The sequence below is a fragment of the Haliaeetus albicilla genome, chromosome 4 (genome assembly GCF_947461875.1).
Source record: "Haliaeetus albicilla chromosome 4, bHalAlb1.1, whole genome shotgun sequence".
Lineage (NCBI taxonomy): Eukaryota > Metazoa > Chordata > Aves > Accipitriformes > Accipitridae > Haliaeetus > Haliaeetus albicilla.
In genome coordinates, this window is record NC_091486.1 from 36,505,996 (window position 1) to 36,529,218 (window position 23,223).

At 36.3% G+C, this 23,223-nt stretch overlaps 1 protein-coding gene across 5 annotated transcripts in view; it reads right to left on the bottom strand.

Moving 5' to 3' along the window:
- Positions 1 to 702: 702 nt before the first annotated feature.
- The window catches only part of GULP1 (GULP PTB domain containing engulfment adaptor 1), a 165,246-nt gene continuing 142,725 nt past the window's right edge, over positions 703 to 23,223 (bottom strand). For 2 of the 5 annotated variants that reach the window (XM_069781922.1, XM_069781923.1), the window contains 4 exons: positions 20,017 to 20,241; positions 17,048 to 17,186; positions 10,660 to 10,754; positions 6,378 to 8,725 (listed from right to left, as the gene is read on the bottom strand). In XM_069781922.1, coding sequence (XP_069638023.1) covers positions 8,549 to 8,725; positions 10,660 to 10,754; positions 17,048 to 17,186; positions 20,017 to 20,241 — 636 coding nt within the window. In that variant the 3' untranslated portion in view covers positions 6,378 to 8,548. Of the gene's footprint in view, positions 2,794 to 6,377; positions 8,726 to 10,659; positions 10,755 to 17,047; positions 17,187 to 20,016; positions 20,242 to 23,223 lie in introns of those variants that run through there. The other 3 variants (XM_069781920.1, XM_069781924.1, XM_069781921.1) reach the window with 3 other exon arrangements.

Consider the following 23,223-nt stretch of genomic DNA (forward strand, 5'->3'; position numbering starts at 1 on the left):
TATTGCACTGTCTGTAAAAGAACACCGATACTAGTGGGAACATCGAGACATGTTCTGAGAAAGAATTGCTCATGTTCATAACTCACAGGAGATCACATACCCCTTACTTGCTAGCCCTGACAGTGTCCACTGCCATGAACTGTTCAAACCCCATTTCCACAAATGGAAGAGGTTAGATGAGTTTTCAGTATTAGCCTGAAGAGAAATTTCACAATGGAAGTTATTACCAGGTGGCTTAAGATTAGTTTTCTTTTCTCAAAAGCTTCAATACCATATGCAGCAGCCTGTCCCATTAACATACCTGGTTTACAGAGCTTGCCTTCTAGGATTCAGAAGGACTTCAATTACATCCTTTACTCCTTAAATAACCATTAGGGTAATTTAGTAGCTTAGTATAGTGAGCAGCTAAGTATTATTAAAAAAAAAAAAAAGGCAATAAAGAGTCAATTAAATCCATGAAGCACTGTGGAGTGAATTAATCCCTAATTATTAGTATTAGGTAGCTGCATATAGAACAAGATTTTTCTCTGCTGATTACAGATTAGACCAAACTCAATAATAAAGGTCAGACATTGGAGTTACTCTACACTGTCTGAGATCAGATTCTTTCCAGCATATAAGGTGACTTCGACACATTTAAGCACCCCCGCCCTTCCTTCCCCTGGGCATTTTACTGAATGAACATTGTGTTCTAGGAGGCCATTTATTTAAAAACCTTTATTTTAGGCAAAATCAAACAGACATTTGAGATTACATAGAAATACAGTTTCCAATTGAATCACGTAATCTTTTCATTAAAAATGCACTGTTGTGTTGATTTAAGTATTTTTGTATCGATTGACCAGGTATGTAATATTTAACCATGCCATTTGCAGTCAACTATCATAAAAATCAGTAACGAAAAAGTTTTCTTAAAATGTGCAAATATTATCTTAGTGTTACCATTGATAATAAATGACCACTAAATAGATGCTCATTATGTAAAGCTTTTTAAAGTACAATAAAAATACAAATTCTATTTGTTAAAAAAGGCCATTGCTATGGCTACTAAACATCCTCATTATACAAATTCCAAAATACTATATGACAAACAAAATTATAAAGACTTTTCTTTATGAAACATATACTATTCTATTTGTTAGTGATTTTATATATATTTTTATATATATATATTTATATATAATACTCTATATGAATGTTGAACACAGAATAAGAGAGAGGAAGACTAATGTAATGTAGGACATTAAGGTCCCCATTCAGCAAGGTACCTGAGCATATGTCAAATTCAGCAAAGGAATAACCCCATTCATTTCAGTGGACTTCAAAGGTATATGCAGAAGTACTTTGTTGAACAAGGCATCAAGATATGCATGTGATAACAAATTTGCAAAATGCACTTTTGGTGTAAATTATAACCGTTAAGGACAAACCATAAGTATCACAAAAAGCTGTCATGAAAAAGGAAAGAAAATATAAAAAAAAAAAAATTCTGAAATTTTGTTTTTTTCCACCTCTGTACGTTTTGAGGGGAAAATATTAGAGTTTTTAAAGTTTTTGAATTGATTTAAGGTGGAGTTTGGGCATCAAAACACTAAGAATAGTAATTTTTCTAAGATAGGTTTAGGATGGAATTTTATTGCTTATGCTAAAGATTAATGTAGACTATGCACAGACAGGTTGGCATTCAACTCACTAGCAGCTGAAAATTTTGGTGTGCAGTTATTTCTGTAACATAAACAACCAGTGGGTGTGAAGGACTTACTAACATATATTGAATTCTTGCAGCAAGCTTCGAAATTATAGTAAGACATATAACATTAAAGCAAACAGTGAAAAAAATACTCAACAGAGCCTGACTATAAACACTCAGGTCTCGAATGTAATTTACAGAATTGAGGCCAGTAAACAGAGTGCCTGCTTATACACAAAGTTGCGTAAACTCCTAAGCAAATGCAAGACCATAATCTTCTTTTTAAGTTATGGTTATCATGTAATGAATTCCAAATTACATACTTTACAGTTCAGCTGTAAAATATCAAAACAAAGGGCAGTTAATTTGTTCATTCTGCAATTCAGCAGTTCTTCTATGCTCATTAAATGCTAATTAGCACACTAACAATTTGTTAGTTTCTAAAACATGAATTAAGGACCTAAAAATCTTCCAGATTTTATAAACTAATAACAAGATATATACAGCATAGTAACCATACACAGTAATGGAAATTAATTACATGGCATCCAGATTTACCTTTTAAGCATACATTAATGGTTAGTATTTGCTGCTTTTTCACTGCAATTTGAACTTTCTGTACTAGATATTTTACTGCTTGAATATTAAATAATGGCTTAAAAGCATAATTTCAAAATGCTGCCAGGTAAAGTATTATGTAAAAATCATGCTTGCACATCTGCAAACTGAGAGGTATGTGTGAGCTTTCTGAAGAACTTCTCCAGGTTAATAGTCATAAAGTGTAGTAAACTTGGGCCAAAATGTGAGAGAAAAACACAACAGTGTAATTTAACTCATATTTCATAAACAAATACAACTTTTTACATTTGTACAGGGAAAGACTGGCACTAAGTTGGATTTTTATAGAAGCAAACCTCGTAAGAGTTTACATGTTGAAAAAAGCAATTTTTGGCACATGAATATTTGTGAATACATGTTCAGAAAGAAAAAAAACCCCACTGCGTAGGAATTTCACATTTAGTTTCTTGGCATCAGCACCTGCTGTCTAGTGGGTCAAGACAAAATACTGTGCCTTCAAGGGTTAATCCCATTTTGAACCCCTCCTGCAATGAAACAAGACATAGTTAATAAAAAGGAAAGTGGTTTCTGGAGGATTAAGCTCGCTTTCTATACCGATCTAAATCTGAGCTTATCTTTAGGCAGATAAACCATAAGGATACTTCAGACACATTATTTGGTCAGCTGGTTTTTACTAAGTCTTAGTGGTTAACTTATAAAAGGATGTATCTTGTACAACAAAAGAAATACAGTATGTATATAAAATGAAGAAAATATTGTAGAATAAAAATATTGACTATTCATATACATAGGTTGACAGAAAACCAAACAAGCTTGACTTGCACCATGTTATTCCCTAGTAAAATTCAACATGATTTATAAGTAGGAAAGATTAGGGCTATATGAGCAAAGAGTTTATTATATTTACACTTTAAAGATTCAGGTAAGTCACGGACATTGTAACTAATACCCAGTGTCTCCTACATTCAGTGATCCTGTATCTTAGAAGCAGTACAACAAAAAGTATAGTACTCAACCACATCTCGGAGGTTTGTTCTGAATCGGTCCCTATGCAGTTCAATTGACAGGTGTATGCTTTACAGCCTACTGCCATCTGAGCTTCACTAAAAAGGCAAATAAAATCATACTTGCTCTATTGCAAATGAACAAACTGTGTATTTCAAAGGCATGTAACTCAGTGAAATAAAATACAATGGTCTTTAGAAAGTGCAAAGAATTTCTTTAAAAGTTTGGACCAAAATTCCTTTGTTTACTCACATTAGTTTGATTAGTGGAAACACAAAAATGATTATAAGCTAGGTGCTACCACCCCCTCTATTGAAAAGAAATTAATTCTACAAGTACCTGCGTTTGGTTTACAAAAAGTACTTAGCTTGCACCAGTTCTAAAATAACAACAGCATTTTTAATACAGGGAAAGTGCTCTTGTTTCCATTTCTTTTTTGCTTTAAAAGAAGCTGACTAATTGTGGCTTGTCCTTCAAGAGAAAAGCCACCTTTGAGTCAAGAAAATTTCAGTCTGTTAGGTGAAAGTACTATAAAGCTATAAGCAATTGGAAACAAGGGCTCTGAATAGAAATGCCATGAGAACGTCAAGTCCAGTGGCAGCTGTCACAATGTTCAGTTCCGTGTTGTCTTAACATACAGATCACTTAGAGAATGTTGATCATATCCTATGAAATCAATAATATGTGCTTTCATGAAGCAAACATCTTGTAAACAAAATAAATCTTTTTGTAAAGCAATCTGTATTGGGCTTAAGCATAAACTCAAGCCTTTTCTCATAATGCGCAGCAGTACCTCAAGAGCATACCTTCTGGTTTTAAAAGATAAAACCTAAGTCAAACAAGCTTAATTTCAAACAGATTTAAACCACAGGCTAGAATTTTAAAAACATATGAGTTTTTAATAACGCCACCAGCTACTGCCATTAGAAGAGTAATGCTGAGAAATAGAATAAACTTCCTGGCAATAGTGACTAAGTGATCTGAGATTTTCCAAGCAAAATTTGAATTTTTCTAAAGGCAGATCCATACCATGATAGCCAGTAGCAGCACTGTGGTGTAAACCTTCTCCAACAGCGCTACCCAGTTTGCCTTACCTGGGTGACATAGTGCTGCCAAAGCTCACTGGTGTATTTAACTCCCTCCCACCCCCCCCGTATTTTTCAAAGGGCTATCAGGAAGAGCATTCAATGCAAAAGATATTTCAAGCAAACAGTATCTGAAGTTCCAAGTCAAACACATCTTGTTATAAACAGACTTTGTTCACTTACCCAAAGGATGCTATTAATTGATGTAACTGCAGTCAAAGGAGGACTGCTTACACAGAAGGAGAATTCAGAGAATTAGCCCTACAGTCTAGCCTGTTAAATTGTAAACCCCACAGTTACATGTCTGAAATGCTAATCTTCTAAAGTATTTCAAGGCTGCTTCCAGTTTTGAGGTTGTAAAAGGGACTGTTTGTGCTTCAACCTGAGGATGCTTGATAGAGCTGCAATAGTAGAACAGCTGCAGCAACTGGTTTAACAAGGACAACCAGCTTCATGCTTAGCAGTCCAGAGAGCCCTTTCACCAAACACGCATCCCATTCACGTCCTGCATGCTCTTGTCTTTCTTCTATACATTTAAGCACCCTTTGCTGGTGTCTTATGTAGCTGCACTTTCAGTGCCCTTTTTCTGGCTAGCTAAGAGCAAATCAGATGATGCATTTTGGAAGCGCACATATCTCACTGCTATTATGTTGATTGTGTGGGGTTTTTTAATTTTTGTTTTAGTCCATACAAACTGATATTTTGTCACTTAGCTTGTGTTTGCTATGACTTTACTTTGAACTATTTCTACTACTTTCTTGAAGAACAGTGGTCTTCTTGACCCTTCCTTCTGCAACTTCACTCCAGACCTCTTCCCCCCCCATCTAGTCCTCCTCCTCTTTTAAGCTGTGATATTTTCCATTTAAAACAATCACATTTTCACGTATTTGCAATGTGACCAATGTTAATCCATTAAGAGATTGCTGCACTATATGTATCATAATTCTTTAAAAAGCCTTTTAACTTTATTACCATAATGAACTATTGTTTGTTCTAAAAGAAAATAGTGATGTGGTTGCCAGGTGCTGTTATCAGTTGCATACCTGAGAGCCTGGCTTCTATTACAGGCAAAACTGGTAAGGAAGTAAAACCTCCTACTACAGTGCCAGGAACCACAGTGTTAACACATGCATACTTTAAAATGGCTCATGCACATAGCTGTCTATAACAGGAACGTGACATTTCAATGTTCACCTGTTAAATCACACAAAACCCACTGTTGTCAAGTGTCAGATACTACAGTTACTAGTAGGCTTAAACTTTCATGCCAACCACAGGGTCAAAAAAGCCCAACAACATAAAGAAGACATCAAGGCAATCTAGACAGCCATCTGGGCATTCTTCAGATTTTAAAAGAATGTAAAATCCAGATTTTTTTTCTTCACGAATATTTAAGTGGAGGACAAGAAGTGTGTAAGAGTATAAATCAAAGCAAGCTGTATTGTCTCAACTGATATTCCCATTAAATTAAGCGCAGCCCTCAAAAGAAAAAAAATCAGAACACCCTCAATCCAGCAGACTCTTTGGCAAAGTGATTGCAATCAAATTGCCAGAAAGCATGGACTTCAGATCTCCCACAGCCATCTCCATTCCTAATCCCTCAAGTTTTGCACAGTAACTCCAAATTCTTAAATAATTTTTGGAATCTCCAAAACTATACTTTGGCAAATATAGGATATAATTAAAAAAAATTCCAATCAGCTGTAAGCAAGCAAGCTGTGGGAAGACAAGGTTTTAAAAAAGATTCTTCTTTACGTCCAAACACAGCTGAACTGTTATTAATGCAGATAATAAAGTATCCTATGCTGTAGTTCTCACAGCAATGCAGAACACCGTAAGCTTTACGTCCACTTTCAGGAATACAGTTTATATATACACCTGAACTGCATACATCTCTCAAGTCTTATGGCTCTTACTTGAATCTATGCCACTTCCAACTCTCCACACCAAAACCCAGCATTCGCAGCTGTAATAATAATGAAGTCAGTTGGAATGACCAAGCAGATTATAGATTATGATTTATCTTTTTTCTAATAAACTTGATTAATGTGTTAGGCAGAATATTTTTTCTTTAAAAATGACATACATAGTCAGCACTTCGTACACATTGCATACCATATACATAAAAAATGCATCATTAATATTAATACACATAGTTTAAAATATTTTGCCTTGTGAAATTCAGACATTTCAGCTTCTAATAACATGTGTTCCTAGCATAACACACTACCTGTTCATTAAAAAACATGTGTGCTATGGCTTCCTGTACTTTACAGGGTCAGGAAACAGTAGCTCCTCATGTGGTCAGAAAATCTCTCAAATCCGCTGATCTACAGAGAATACAGAAAAAGGCCAAGGTCTGGTACTGGACAAAAGTGGGAACAGGAAGGGCTATGAAGTGTGCATCTATATTGTGCCTTCTTTCTGTGTTCATATCCCCATGATGACAGCGTCATGTAACTATTTTACTTTGGAGGCGATTTAACACAAGGACTGAACATCTTAGTTACCCAGAAAAATAATGGTATTGTACTAAAGGATGATTGGTCACTTAAAGAGAGGAACAAACCTTGTTTTCACTAGAAAAGGTAACCCGAAAACAACCCCTCTTCCAAAACTCCCACTTTTTTTGCATCTACATAGTAAGACATGAGCTATTCTGGTTTAAAACAGTAAATAGTGAAAGACAAAGAACTTCCATTTTATCAGAAGATAAATTTGCTAAAGTCAACCTTATGGCTCTGAGGTTAACTCACTTATCACTTCACGCTAACTTCACTCAATGAGCTTAAGTCAGCACAAACCCAATGAACCAATGATAAATTTACAGGTTTCTGAGAAGGTAATTTAGAGGGCTGAGTGTTAACTTATTTCAGATGGAAAGACGACAAGCCTACTGACTGCATCAGAGCACGCAGGGAGAATGGCTTGCAGCTCCTGGAAGCTTTATGATATTAACTACCCTGAGATTTTAATAAATTATAGCAGCTGTTGCTGGTACGATTCATGATCCAGGGAAACTTCCCCTCACTGCAAGATTTCTGGGAAAATAGACAGATTTGTGTTATTAATGTCCAGATACAGTCAAAATAGAGAAGATGAAAATATGTTTCAGCATAAGGGTGGGGGGAAACAGGAGGTTGGATAGTCATCAGAGAGAGGCCTGAGCTGTAAAAGTCACATCTCAGCACATGTTTGAGTTACGAGCTCTCCAAAGAGATCAACAGAGATTGGACTGAGAAATGGAATGGAAAGAGTTTAAGTGTGAAAGTTGGATCCTCACTAAAGTGTAAACATAAAAGTGTTCCCCTGGAGGTCAGGGAACTTTATCTGATCTCATTAGGTTCAGAATATCGGATGCAAAGGAAAGACACCCACTACTTCAGAGTTTATTCTCCAACGCCTCTTCTGCTGTGCTGTGCTTTTCTCTCCCACTTTGCTTATGCATCACCTTCGAACCCATGCATACGCTGTGACAGCTTTTCTGCAGACTAGGGCATGTTTGCCGAGGCATCTGACACAGCTCTATGCAAGAAATAGGAGCAGAGAGTCTAGACTGAGTTGGTCCAACCAGGCTGTCACTGAGGCAGCTTGCCACTCTGAGTGTAGGAGAAGCTGTATTTAATACCCTCTCAGATTAAGTTTGTATTCTGAACTATTAGATGTGTTTGCAAACAACCTACCTTTGTATATTTAATGGAATACATATTTACTGAAACTGAGGCTGTACTTTCATAATGTGAAGATAACAGATTCCTTCAATTTGCATTCCAGAGAAGGAAAGAAGCCTACATTTTTCTTTCATGTTTCTTAATGTTGGATTTCCCAGAGCACATTATATGTTCTGTGCTTTTACCTTTTGTAGCATCCATTTCACCCTCCCTCCTTATAGGCTGTGTATCTAACAAACGTTTACTTTTAGCACAGCTATGTTCTGCTCATTGCAAGTTTTTAAATGATTACTTCCAAATAAAAACGCATTCATAAATGTGATTGTACTGACACAAAAATCTATGTATCAAAGGTTTTGCTTAAACCATTTCACTAATGACAATCTGATAATGAAAACTAGTACACATGGAAAACAAACAGCAATGAAAATGAAGGCTTAGTATTAGCAGCTGGTAAGACAGAAGAAAGATAACTAAAATCAGCTGTCCCTACCTTCAAAATTGTAGGCCCCTAAAAATTAAAATAGCCCTGACTTAGAGTTGTATATATAAAATATAAATCTTAAAAGTTTATATATATATATGTATACACACATACATAAAAATAAAAAAACCAGACATGAACACATGCACACTTCAATTGTAAATGCTTTAAATACCGTTATTAAAATATGATATACCAACCATCGCTGACGCTAGGCACCCAGGAAAGCACAAGAAAATAAAAGAGAGATTAGGGAAAACATGTTTCAATCTGTATTTTGCACCAACCACCTAGTAAAATAACTGCACATAGCTTTTGCTTTGGCCAAAGTTAGAATACTATTTTTTTTTCACATTCTGTCAGCTTTACACTTGTTCTCAACTGGATTATACACGAATAAGTTTTGAGCCTACATAAAGACCCACTAATTAATTTTCAGTGGAAATATCAGGGTATGCTAAGACTGATATGCTAGACTCTCTACTTGTGAGATCAGTTTATAAAGCATACAGAAAATTTGGAAAAAATACAACCTGTATGTGCAGGGGGCAATACCCGACCAATGGAATATTCTTTGCAACAGCACATAGTAATGCCATGACCTTTGGGGGTTTTGTTATTGGTTGTTTGTCTGCTTTTTTAGGTCAAGAAAGTACAAACAATTATATGAGTTTTTCATTTTGAGACTTCAAAAATATTTGATAAAGATTTCTACTGTTCCATTCACTTACGTTTTATGAGGTGATAGCACTCTGCAGCCTTACATGCTAACAGCTAAAAATTTTGTCAAAACATTACCTGTAATAACAACTCTTAGTGTGTGACAGTTAGATATTTTCATAGGATTCCTCCTAGTAGCCACAGATGCTACAGCATACTTTTTCCTAAAATGGGCTACAGACAACGGAAACATTGATATATGTCAATGGGAGATGCTAAAAGATTTGTTTTTTTGTGCCAAGGGGCTTGGTAATAGCATTATAGCATTCACAAAACACAAGCATTTTTACTGGAATTGCAAAGAAGCCAGTTTTGGCTTTTAGCTGCTATCTGAAATCATATGGGCCAGAGTACAAGTGAGCAAGAATCTAAATTTCTTCACAGTGAGTGGCATTTGCCTGTGGCACCATCCTAAACTGACATAGAAAATAAAGTTTCACAATGAACAGGAAATAAAAATTTTACTCAGGAAAATTAAATGTTATTTAAATCTTATTTCAGCCACTTTGAAATGTTTCTGCTGCTCTTCAGGCAGAAGAGAGGAACTGCAGGAGGCTGAGAGCTAGCTCTCCTGGACTTTGTGGGTGCTTGAGATATAAAAGGGCTGGAAACCCTGGGAACACTTTCTGCTGAGGATCCTAGAAATTCAAGTTCCCAGTATTTCCAGCCTTCCATTTTGCTGGCAGGCTGCTGAAAAAACAAACAGATAAGCAAGCTGGAAACAGATAAGCAGTCTGGAAAGTCTGACTGAAGACAGTGATTTATTCCAAAACTTGAAGGCGTTCTCCTAGAATTGCCTCAAAATTGGGTCAATAACTGAACAGATACTGTTGAGTGTTTCAGAATCGACAAACGTCTTCTGATAAAAACACATCAGTTTAGAATTCTTGAATCAATTCTCAATAGTTTAATTGTCCAAGAGTGCCATAGTCAAACACAACTATTTTTAAAAGCAGCAGAAAATTGCCATGGCCCCCTAAGCACATACTTTGCCTATGCCAATGCTATGAAAAACCAGACTGATGCTCCTGAGGGAAAAATGAAGGTATACTGGGATGGCGGTGATTGCTGGAACTGAGGACTAACAAGATCAGTATATCTGTAGGGCTCTCACTTCCGCTCTCTCTTTCAGCTCTCTCAGTCCCTTCCCAGGCAGGAGTAGCAGTATTCATTTTGATTACACTGCTGAGAAACCCTAAATTAGTGCAGGTGTCCATATTAATACCATGTAAGGATCTTCAGTCAAATTCAAACTCCAACTCAAAGACCTTGAGATATACTTGCAAAAGGAATAGTCAGAAATAGGGGTTTTTCTGTATATTTGCGAGTGCAGTCTGGAATACGTTTTCAGAATACTGTAAACATGTATTACAAGAATAGTCATAAAGCCATAGAAAACTGCATAATTGATAACTCAGTAGTTACCTGCATCTCATCTAGTTTGGACTGAATGTCTGGAGGGAAATCTCCTGCTCCACAGCTAAAAGGGTCAAAAGGTTCTGCTCCAAAAAGGTCTCTCTCTGGAACAACAGAAAAGTGAGTCACCAAGAGAAAAGGTATGGGCTACAACAATAGCACTTTGAAAAAGTCAGCTTACATCTCCTTACAAGCTGAATAATAGCGCCTCCAGATATGCAACTGAATAACCCCAACTTTTACAATTTGAAAGCCAGGTCTTGATTAGTTTTCCAAAGTTTAATACTCAAGTATTTCTCCAAGAACACCATGAACTTCTGTTTAAGCCTCTATTTAGCTGTCATTAATGCTTGTCCCTTCTAGAGGAATTTTAGGGATCTGATGAGAAAAAATTGCAATTTGAAGAGGGCATCTCCTACTGAAGTGCACTCTGGAATTAATGTGTAGGAGTTTCATAAGTGAGGGAACAACTGGACATCAGTTGTCAAATGTCATCTTAACATTATGTCAGAAACATATTCTTGCAAACAAATTAGACTTCATATCCCCTGCCTGCCAATTCTCACCATCAGGTTAAAGACATCTTGGTAAGGACAAGCAACTACTCTTACTCGTGGAAGGTAAGGCCTTCATTTGATAGAGTTCCTCAATGAACAGCTGGTAGTAACTAAAACTAATTGTCAGAATTTTAAAATCTTGGATAAGATCAAGTCAAGAAAGAAAGAATGAAAAAAGCATAGGACCATGACAGGTCACTTACCCTAAAATTCCACTAAATCTGGATCCATAAATAGAATGATTGCAAATTTCTCTCTTCAGATGCAATACTGTTTCTCACTTTTTCTTAACTGTAGTATGCTTTCTAGTGGTCACAGGTTTTGTTTGTTTGTTTGTTTCTTTTTTGTCTGGACAAGAAGAAACACCTCCAAGAGACTTCTTTTTGTTGTTGTTATTAGAACAGTGTAATGCTAGTTCTTCACAACTGACAGCCCAAATATTTTGGGTTGGGTTTTCTGGGGTTTGGGGTTTTTTTCCTTCTCAGTAGCAGGATTTTTTTTTTCCTCTACGTATAACGGTGTCATCTATACAGTCTTTTTCTATCCCACACTGGGTTGAACTAAAGCAGTAAGAAAATCATTTTGCTAACCCAACCACATTGATTGCAAAATTTACAGAACCAAGTTAATACTGTCTTGTCATCAGTGGAGATAAAATTAAAACCATATCCTATGTCCTAACTTTCATGGTTGTCCAGCAAGAAACCTGGTAAGCATACTACCAACCTTAAAACAATGTTAACTTAAAAGCATGAGAGTAAAAGAGGCCATTAGTATCTTTCAAATGACTAGCTAGTTTTCTGGTTAAGCACAAAATATTACCCGTAACATCCAAGATATGGAAGCTGACAACTGACTACTTGACACAAAATCCATGTTGCAGTGTTACCAGTCATGTTATCAGTGCTGAAGCACAGGCATATAGCTAAACAGATGTCTTTATTTTGGCATCCCTGGAGTCAGAATTTTAGACCTGTACTTGTATAGGCTCTTCAACATTTATTACGCATATCAGTCTCCACGGGTTTTGACCCATGGGATCAATTAGGTGTTATCAGGCTGCACAACAGGCATTTTAAATAATTAGCAGCTACTAGCATTCACTCCCATAATAAAGTACAGAAACAAGCAGGAACTCGATTAATTACATATTTCAAAAACTGTGGCTAAACAGCTACAAACTGTCACATGGGACCCGGAGATGGCCCAGATCAGAGCGCATTATTCCAAAAGCCCACTTGAGCCAAAAAAAAATCTAGTCTTTCCTGGCAGAGGCAGACCACCTGCATGCGAAAGAGACTTTAGCTAGGATAATCTAATGTAAAAATTAGGATCTACCTCATCCCTTGCCTCTTTCACAGCCAAAATGGGTCTGCTCCAGTATAACCAGTGTCCTTACATGCTCCGATGCTCCTATCAAGTAACCTTCAGATGTGTAGGAGCTTTGACTTTCCATCTAACCTTGACTGGGCAAAAAGTGATTATGCTTTTTGCTCTTTGTAAGTTTGTTCATTATGTAAGTCCATTTTTTTTCTTTTTCTCCCCACTCAGGTTCTTTTTACCCTTAAAAGGAGCTGACAGTTTTCTGTGTGGTCAGACAGCTAAAAGCAGCCAATTTCAACACCAAGGCTTAGCAAACATTGAAGGAATGTATTTAGAAAAAAAAGGTAAAGAACACAACTCTTGCATTTCTTAGTACTGAAATATGACTTATTATTTTTGAAAGCAAGTATTTTGTACACTATTATGGATATTATCTCATTCATGCCTTATTATTGGTCTTTTATTAATGACAGCACTTCTGAACTCATTAGCAGGAGAATGGCAGAAGCTTTAGCTCCTTTAATGTCACCTGCCTTCAGGTGAAGGATTACTTCATTTATATTGTTAATCAAGGCAGACTTTAAAATTAACCAGAGTGTAACTTATTCCAAGTGACAGAGCTAATAAACCCTGTACGGAATCAAATTCAAAACAGAGAAGTATTTCCTAGCTAAGTTTCTATGAAAAATAATTATTTTGGGAACTATATCTATTATAACTTCCTAACCATTTCAGTAAACCAGCTGAAAAAGTCCATAGTACAACTGCTTTTCTGCATTTAAAATTCCTGTGTTATATGAGAGTGTGTTATTTGGCTTTTCTGCTGCATTTTGCATCCTAATCTTCTTTACCTTAGCTATCATCCAGGCACAGACTTATGCTGATATATGCTTTCCCCAGATGTCCTGGAGCAGCTGTGATGACAAACAAAAATTAATCACACTGAAGACAAGGACCCAAGAAAGTACTTGGAATAAGCTGAGGTAGTGAAGTCCAGGAAGCCTTTCCCTTAGCTGCAGGCTGCTCCATTTTTTTTTTCTTTTGGAATTATTACAGCATAAAAAAAAATGGTTCCACCATTATTCTGACAACATACTCTTAAATATCTCTGGAAAGATAGCATCTCAGAGCAGATTTCTACATCTGCCAGTTGTGACCTTGGATTGTTCAAGAGGCATTTAAGTAAACGTTGAACAATTTGATGAAGACTGTTCCTCTCCAGGTCTTTTCTAAGATATAACAATAAGGCTGTGCCAACAGGAAACACATAAATTAATTACTCCTTTAATTAATTAAAATTAATAAGTTAATGCTGTCCTTTAAGATAACTTACGAGAACGTTTGCAATCCTTTACCCCACAAGGAAGCAGCAGCATGGTCTTTAACACTGCATTTTTGGTTGTGCTTACTATGCATTGGTCAATTGTTCAAAGCTATCACTATACTGGGCTGCAATGTTTATGTTTAGCCTGCAAGCTGGTTACTGCAAACATAGTGTTAAAAGAAATATTTCTCAGCAAGATTTTGAGTAGAAATACAATTCTGGAAAGGGCTTTTGTTTTTGAAAGAATCACTTCTTTGCAAGTATTACCTAAAGAGACACCGCATACTTGTCCAATCTACAACTTCCTGTCCAAAAATCATGGAATTGTCTCCTTTAAAATAGGTAAAACCAATCTATTTGCTATCACTGATAGACCCAGTAGTGAGCAGACATTTACTGAGAAACCATATTGGTATACTGCTGAGCAAGAACTCAAAATTTCAAGAATCTTCTCCCTTTTTTAAAGCTTAAATGCTTTGGAGATAACTGCCTTACCGAGAAAAGGTCAGTGTTGCACTCTTCTAGTGTTAGAATGCTGGGTTTCTTGAACTACATGCTGTGAACTAGTCAATGCAAAAGGTATAATTTACAACCCCCCAATTTTTGCTGGGGAAACTACCCTAAGGAGAGCTGGCAAGCAAAACTCTAACTCTAGGCACTTCTCTTTATGAAAAGCTGAACTGTCATCCTGGTGCTAATTACCATCTGTGAAGCTCTTGGTCTTAGAAGGATCCAAAGTGCTTGGTATTGTTACCAGTTTCCTGCAAATGAGACCTGTCTTTCCTGTGCAGTGTTATTCTTGGGTAATTTGTCAAACTGGCCAGTTGATGAGTAAGATGAACTTTGGCTTTTAAAAGCAAATTTTGCTTGAGCAGCACAAGTGCCATCCCTAGGTAACAGGCAGATGAACCTGAGACAAATGAAGCAACTGAGGTTGACAGTAGCAAATAGATGGTGCACCCTTATCTTTCTCCTTGTTTACTACTGAACGTGATAAAGGTGAAAGTTATAAAAATTATAAAATCCAACAAAATCACCCTGTAAGTTCATCAAAAGGGATGGGTAAAAAACACTCAAGTGCAGTGACAAAGAAAGTAGAGATAAGAACATGAAAAGATTTCCCTCAGGAAATGGGAGACTCCAAGCATCGGCTCCTCTTGGTTGCCACCTATCTGACTTGTATTAGAGAGAGAAATACCAGCTTGCTTGTACTGGCAGTAATAACATCATATAAAACAACATATTATTGTACATTATTATAGTAATGTAACATTACACAGCTTGAATGAGGTTCTTACGGGATCTGAACTTTCTCATCTATAGACAGTAAGTCCTTGTCTGATTATATAATATTCCTCTTCTGTTTCAAATTACACTTTTGAAATACACCAAAATGTGTTAATAGCTGATGAATGCAACAATTTTCAACATTTAAAGTACCATGACGTACACTGAAAGAGGAGGGATCAAAAGTATAAAGACTATGAGATACTTCTGTAATCTCTCTCTGAAGCATGGCACAGAGAATTAACAGACACTGACTGCCACGTCTCTGAACTACATCACCTTAATTTAATGCAAATGAATGAAGTGCAGAAGAAACAACTATTTTCAACAGTACATATCACCGAATAAGCAACTTATTCATAGTATTTTCTATATTACAAAACCCACTGATTAAACAACTATGAAACTTACATAGCTGGAATTCTCAAGACCACTCAGCATTGAGTGCTGACTGCTACAAGATTTCTAGCCACACTTTCAACGGAACCAAAGTGGGACAGTAGCTAAAAAACCCCATCTCTTCTTATAATTCAATCAAGTTATTATTTTTGAAGCTGGATATTCACATTGAGATCAACTTTATGGCATTGTCTGTAGTTTCAGAAGAAAAAATTTGAAAAAACAAAATGAGTTCTTGGAGGGGGTGTCTTTGAAATATTTTTTTATTGTTCTTTACAAAGCCATAAAAATTCTCTTAATATAACAGTTCTAATATTCTATTAGAATATTCTAATATTCCTTAAAGGTATTTAATAATAGTTAATATTAACTATTCCTAATAGAATAGTTTTAAATTCTGTTAATATACTCTTTGAGAAACCCATAGAAATTCATCTAAATTAATTAAAAATCTTCTCTAAAAAAGAACAGATTTTTTTTTTTATTGAATCAATAGCCTCGACATCTACTTTCTCTTTAGAGGGTGACAGTCATTCTGAGCAATGGAACCGAAAGGTGCGCAGGATATGGTATCGGGGAAGACATTCACTGACAATGCATTTTTATAATTGTGCACAGCTCTCATTCATACCTGAAAATTCTACATACTAGCAGCATTCCCCAAAACAGGCAGAAACTCTTCAAATGTGGTTTTACATGGTGGCAGGCAATAACATTAATGTTCCTTATCCATACTAAAATAGACATCAGAAATAGAAGATACTACGCACAGACTGATATTTCTACAACCTCTACCATTGCTTGTGTATGCTCCACTCCCCTCTCCCCCAAGGGATTTCCAAAGCTCTTAAAAATACTTTGTGGTCTCCTAAAAGATTTCCAGTGAAGCCATGAACTTCACCCCAGCTGCTTTCAAGCCTTTGGAAAATAAAATTGCTATTGTTAATCATCTTTTGAAGATCTTTTAGGAGTGGTTCACAGATCTGGAAAGGTTCATCAACTATAACTGAAAAATAAAGCTGTAGATGATATAAAAAGTAGTACTAAAAAAAGCATTCCAAGACAGTCTACATCTTGAGGAATTTCTTCAGCTCTCTGTTCTGCATATCATCACCATACTTACTCCACCTGCTGTCTTCCCCAGAAATGTAGGCTTTAGATGCTACAACTGTGGCTTGACAAGGAAAGAACTAACAGAAGTAAAAGTATTTCTTGAAGGAAGTACAAAAAAGATACTGTAAAAGAAAAGCCAAGTTAAAATCCCCAACCAAACTCCTTCAAACTGTTTATTTAATAGTTTCAAGCAAGTAAATAAATTCATTTATAATGTAACTTGGCACAACATCAATGACTTTGGGAAGATGGTGAAATTAAATGGCATTATTGAATGTGATTTACAAAAACTGTATTTGGCTTTTCATGCAAAATGTACGTAAATCGTTAAAGATGCTTTATTAAAAAAAGATATAACGTAAGCAAAAACTAGGTCAGTTGTTACAAAACTTACTGATCTCTGTAGATCTACTGGGTACTGGAGGAGGCTGTGTACCATTGCGAGTAGGTGTTGATGACTGAGGGGATATGGGAGAAAAGGGAACCATATCAAAGATGTCAGTAGAGGGTGATTTAGGTGTCACACTGCCTGCCTACAATAAGGACAATAAACATTAGGGCAATATTTCACATGATAAAGATCACAATACTGAATTCTTCAGCATGCAGGTAAGAGCCACATATTCAAAAAAGTTAAAAATAACCATCAGCATGCAAAAAACAGCTCCTGACACCAAGCAAATGGCATTTGCAGTTCAGAGTCTGAGACATGCTAAAACTCTCCAATACCTAAGCAGCATTGTAACTTTTCCATTTTCAGTCCACCCGGTACAGCCAGAAACGTATCACAGTTAAACCTGAAAAAGCTGGTGACAAGCAGTTCTCTATTGCAGATGTATGAATACAGATGTTCAAAAGACCCATTTAAGGTAATACTGCAACAACAATATGCTGTGCTCTGGAGTGCGCAGAACAAGTAGCTAAAATTAAAAGATACAATCCCAGTATTTCTTGGTTACTAGTTCCTTCCTTACATGATCACTTATTTGACAACCTAAAAAACCTGGTGCATTCAAAGCTTCAAATGCGTTTTTTCATAAGAAACAACCTAGACATGCAATACACTGAATATTAATATCCAACATAAACCTCTCATCCTCGAATATGAAACAGAAGAGTTTTCATTAGTAAGGCCCAGGAATTTGGAAGTTTTCAAAAAAATACTGGATAAGCAATGAAATCCCAAACCCAACAATTACCATGGTTCTACAGCCATATTTATTTTTGAGTGATTCATTCCTCCTGCCATCAGTCCACTACTTCAAGGACACAAATGAGGCACAGTCAAGTCAGAATAAACTGAACATTAAAGACAGATGATGAAATAGATGAAAACTGAGGTTGACAAGCCAAAGGCAGAATATATATGCAAAACTAGTTTGCATGTTAATGTTATGACTTAGACAATACAACCCCCCCTACATTCTGTGTATTAGAAAGACTATACAGCCAGGCACAGGGAAAGGCTGCTACTTTTAAGTAAGATTCAATTTGACCAATATATGCTCATGAAAATTTTTTAAGCACAAGTTAAATTAGTCACATGGATCCTTTTCTTCAGAATACATTAATACAACAACCTGGCAAGCAGGTGGTCTTTAGCACTCCTGGTCCATGAATTGCATGGACCTAAATCTTATTTTGGAATGCTACTTTCTTTAGTGCCTCTGCTGCAGCAACCAAAGCTGCCCTCTGACGGCACACGCCACAGATTTCTAAGCCATGTCTATAGGTAGCCCTGAACTACCTGTGTTTCCCTCTGCAGGCTGCAGTGGCTGCTGAGAAGGAAAGGATATTGATCCACAGTCTTCCAGTGAATACACTGCTTAAAGAGAAAACTAGACTCTGAAATCCTACGTTTCCTATTTCTTAGAAGTTTTGAATTTGTATTTTAAATTTGGATTAAGTGAGATCTAGAACTGTTCAATATCTCAAAAACCCTGGGATATTTGTACCTAGGTATACTGAAGTATACCAAGAAAAAAAAAAATCCATATTTAACATGCTGCCTTTTTTTTTTGGTTATGTTTAAACAAAATATTCTCTCAGTCATGTTATTCCCTGGTAAGACCACAGCTGAATTAACTTCACAAAATAACTAATTTTTAAAATTTTTACACATACAGAACTCTTACTGTCCTCAACATGAGTTAGCATTGCAATTTCAAAGATCATCTGTTGTGAAGACATTTCAGTGCAGTGTTTAGACACAATAGGCTCTTATTACTATGTTCACGGACCTTGTATTAACCTCCTGGCACCTTTGTGCATACTCAAGAGAACCAGTATAATTTAAGTCAGGGAGATCACTGGATGTCATCTGCTCCCACTCAAAGCAGGGCAATGGATGTGCTTGACCCAAAGTAAACATATAATGAATCTCATATCCCTTTCCTCATACAAACAAAACTCCCTCTGATTGTCGATAGGTTTTTGTCTGCATCAGGAAGGTAGGATCAAGTTTAATGCATTAAGCGTATGCCATGTATTAACCTACATTTCCCATCAACGTTGATGGATAATCCTAGAATGCCTTGGAGACAGTAAATGCTGATGCAGATTCTCCTTATTTGCTAAGTGTTTATGGCTACCTAGAAGCTAGATAAATAAACAAACAGTATTTATGTTTAGTCTTAAATGAGTCTTTTAGGCAAAAAAAGCAAACCCAAACTTTACACTGTCATTTCCTGTCTATATGCCGTTTTGTTGAAGTTACTGGCCATTTTGATACTACTGATAAAGACAGTTTAAGTAAAACTATAATTTAGTTATTTTAAGAAATGTATATTTTGAATACATGAGCACAAGAAGCATTTTTATTTCGTGAACACATGCAGAAAGCCAGGATGTTTGCCAAATACAGCCAAATGTTACTTGCAAATGGAAGAGAAGTTGAGAGTATAAGCATATTGCTATGAAAAAGCAGGCAATATGCTCATTTCATATGTGAGAATAATTTTCAACCTTCATTTTGCACAGAGTTTTTATAAAGAATGCTAAAATGTATTTAATGGCTGATTGCTTTTCTATTAATTCATGGGGGGAAAGCCCTTGAAGTTGGACCTTAAGTATTGTTTGTTTTGCATAACTATTCTTAATAATAGCACAGAGGTAATTAATTAATGGACTAATTTAAACATGTTGGGAAAATAAGAACTTATGTTTTGGGGGTGGGAGAGAAAAATCTATGTAGAAGTAAATCTTCACAAATTCCATATTTTAAGAGCATCCCTAGAGAATGTGAGACACATCTGCTCTGTCCTTTAACCGCTGTACAAAATGCACATTTTTAATACAAGTTAATCACAACAGAGAACAAGGAAAGCCAAAAAAACTGAAAAAGCTTTTGCACAGCAGGATTACACGAGGTCTTGGGCAGCTGTATTCACTGGTTGGCTTTGGAAGACCACTTTTTGAAGGTGGTGGTATTAACAATCCAGATGGTAGTCTAGAGTCAGGAGAACTCCTAGGAGTAAGCGTAATGGAAGAGATATCTAAACAAGGAGGTGAATCCTCACTGTTACACCAGAAAAAAGTAGAGGGTCTTTGAAACATATGTTCATCATTATCACACTTTATGTGCAGCAGCTGAAAAGGAATCAGAGAAAGAGGAAACACTCTGAGGAACCGAACGTGGTAACGTCAGGGAAAGAATTGTCAGCAACTTGTTGTTCAGTGCTATAGTTACAAGATACAGAACTTGAAAGTATTGTAACCCAAAATCTAAAAATATACCACAGGAAGAGATAACCTAGTATTAAGTGGAATGAAGATGACTTGCTCCTTCACAAATACACCAAGTAAAATGAAGACAGGCGTCTTTCCAAAAGTGAGTGTGTCAGATGTACTGACAAATGTCTAAATCCACCAACATATCACCAATATCTCATATCTGCACATGTAAATTAGCAGGTAAGCACATATCTGGGGAGAAGAGTTACTCTGGTGGTTAAAGCACAGGACAGAATTTTCTTTCCCCGAACAAGGAAACATCTACCATTTACATCCCACCAATATTTAAAGAACATTTAATTATTTAACTAAAATCTTCTTAGAGTACAAGGTCTCGGTGTACAAATTTTAATGTTTACATTAATACTAGACTTTGTTTCATTTCCCTGTCTATAGAATTTGAGCACCTAAGTATTTATGGACAATAATACCCTTCTGCCATCTTTTCTGTGTGGATAAATAACTAATCGAACTTGGTATTTTCAGTAGGTATCTCAAAAGCTGAGACTCGTTATTGCAAAGCAAAGGAATCCTCATGTCCCCACAACAGCAGCACAGGATGCAGGTCAGAGTAAACCTTTGCTGCTGGGAAAATAAAAAAGTTGAGGATTGTAAGATTCTCTGATCTCTTAACAAATCCACAGAACAGCTTTGAAGAGAGACAAATTAGTAAAATCCACAGCAGAATACAGATGGTAGGAGCGTTCACCCAAGATGACAAAGTGGTAACTGCAAGGTTCTGGTCTGAATTAGGCAGACAAGGATCTGAAGCTAGCAGCCTCATATGACTGGGAAATATTTAACTGTATATTCCAGCAAGAGTCACTGTGTATCGAGAGCGAAGCTGAGGGCTTTGTGTGCTTTGATAAAAACCAAAATCCCTTTATTTTTTGCCGAAATTGGAAATATCTGCAATCCTGAAAGGTTTCAAAAGAAATGGATCTTCTCTAGGTGAAATTAGAAACAAAGAGCCTTTAGGACTGATCCTGGAAAGAAAAGCAAAAAGGAAATGTCTTTAAATATTTAAGAAACATGCCCAACCAATGTTTCTGTTGGGGCCAAGTTGTAATTCCTACCTCAAAATCTGAAGAAAACAGCTTTGGACAATTAAAGCTTCAGAGGAAAGATTCACCTCTAAATCTGAACAGAAGGGATTGAACTCTTGTACAGACAGTTCTTCTTGGCTAGAGCCAGGAGTTTATACACTGAGAAGGCAGGAATTGGGTCTGTGCTGTAGGCGTCTTGCCTAAAAAAATCCTCCGACTTGCCCAGGCTGAAGCAGTGGGAGATAGGCACAGCAAAAATTTTGAAGTTTGCTTTTACTCTTTTCACACAGTGTTACACAATCAATATGACAGGATTATTTCATTAGAAGTTTGTGTAACCCCAATAGAGCAGGATTTAATCAGTGATTTTAAATCTTTTTTTCAGAGTTATGTAGAAAACAGAACATTTCAAATCCTTTTAAACTGAGTCTTAGCTCCTTTCTTCACTTTCTTTACAGATGAGCCAGGTTAAGGGTACAGGTATCCAAATGTAGTAAAAATGCCATACTTATGAGAACACCAACAAACACCACAAAACTCTCAATTAAAAATTTGCAATTCATAAGAAAAAAAAAAAAAAAAGTTGTTTGCAATTGTAAAGAATTCATCCGTTTCCAAGCTGGAATTGTGAAACAGAGGGTTTGGAATGGTAATCAATAAAAATGAAAGCAAAAAATGACAAGACATAAAATTTTGCTTATTATTTCAAGATCATCACTAGACTACAGGTGGAAGACTTGCAATGCTACCTTGTAATTACTACCACATAATACCTGCCGCTATACATTTATATGGAAAAAATAGATCTCATAATAGTAAACACTGGAAGATACTAAATACAAACAGTCAAATTAAGGAAGCAAAATATTTCCCTGAAATGCAAAACAGTGAAGGATGAGTAGTTTCCATAAGCAAGCATGTATATAACATGAAAAATCATACAGAAACCAGCCACAGGCATATAGGATTTAAAGCAGCAAAACTATAAGGATGATGAACACATATCAAATCCAGGCAATGAAAGGTTTCAATACAAAACCAGAATATACACTATTTGTATCATTCAAGCCCTGAACATTGAGCAGTCATATTTCTTCCTATTTACCTGAAAAGCAATAATCTTAGGACATTTCACACCATATAAGGTGTCAAGCTTTACATGACAGTTTTGGGAACATGTCTTGTCAATAATGAATTTTCACTAGTAATTCCTCATTTGCAGGGCAGTACAGAAGCCCACCAGTGGGCGCTGTGACCTGTGCTGTGAGCGCTGTTCCACGTGTTGCATCCCATGACCCAGAAAGACCTGTGAGGCTGCTTACAGCCTTACATATTCAAGCAGCCCACAGACAGGACAGGTACAGCAGGTAAGTGTATTCAACAATGGAAAATAATAATTGGAAGGTCACAAAGATAAGGATTGCACAGAAGGCTTTTAAAATGTAGGAAATATCACCAGATTCAGAAAATGCAGGAGGAGAAAGGAACAGACCCTTACTGTAAAGAATACAACCTAAAAAGGGTATAACTTCTGAAACTTAATACTCTTACACCAAATCATAAAGGAAGAAAATATAGTAAAAATATATTAAATTGCCATTATATGTGGCAATTGTATTTTGTCTGAGCTTCCCACTGCGGAACACCGAACATGTAGTATTGGTCAGGTTGATATATTACTTTCCAATTCCGGCCCCATTTCATCAATGCAAGAAAACAACATGAAATCATTCTTAATGAAATTAACATGCTAGTTCAGTGGACTTGGTCTCCAGTATCATTAGATGTTATT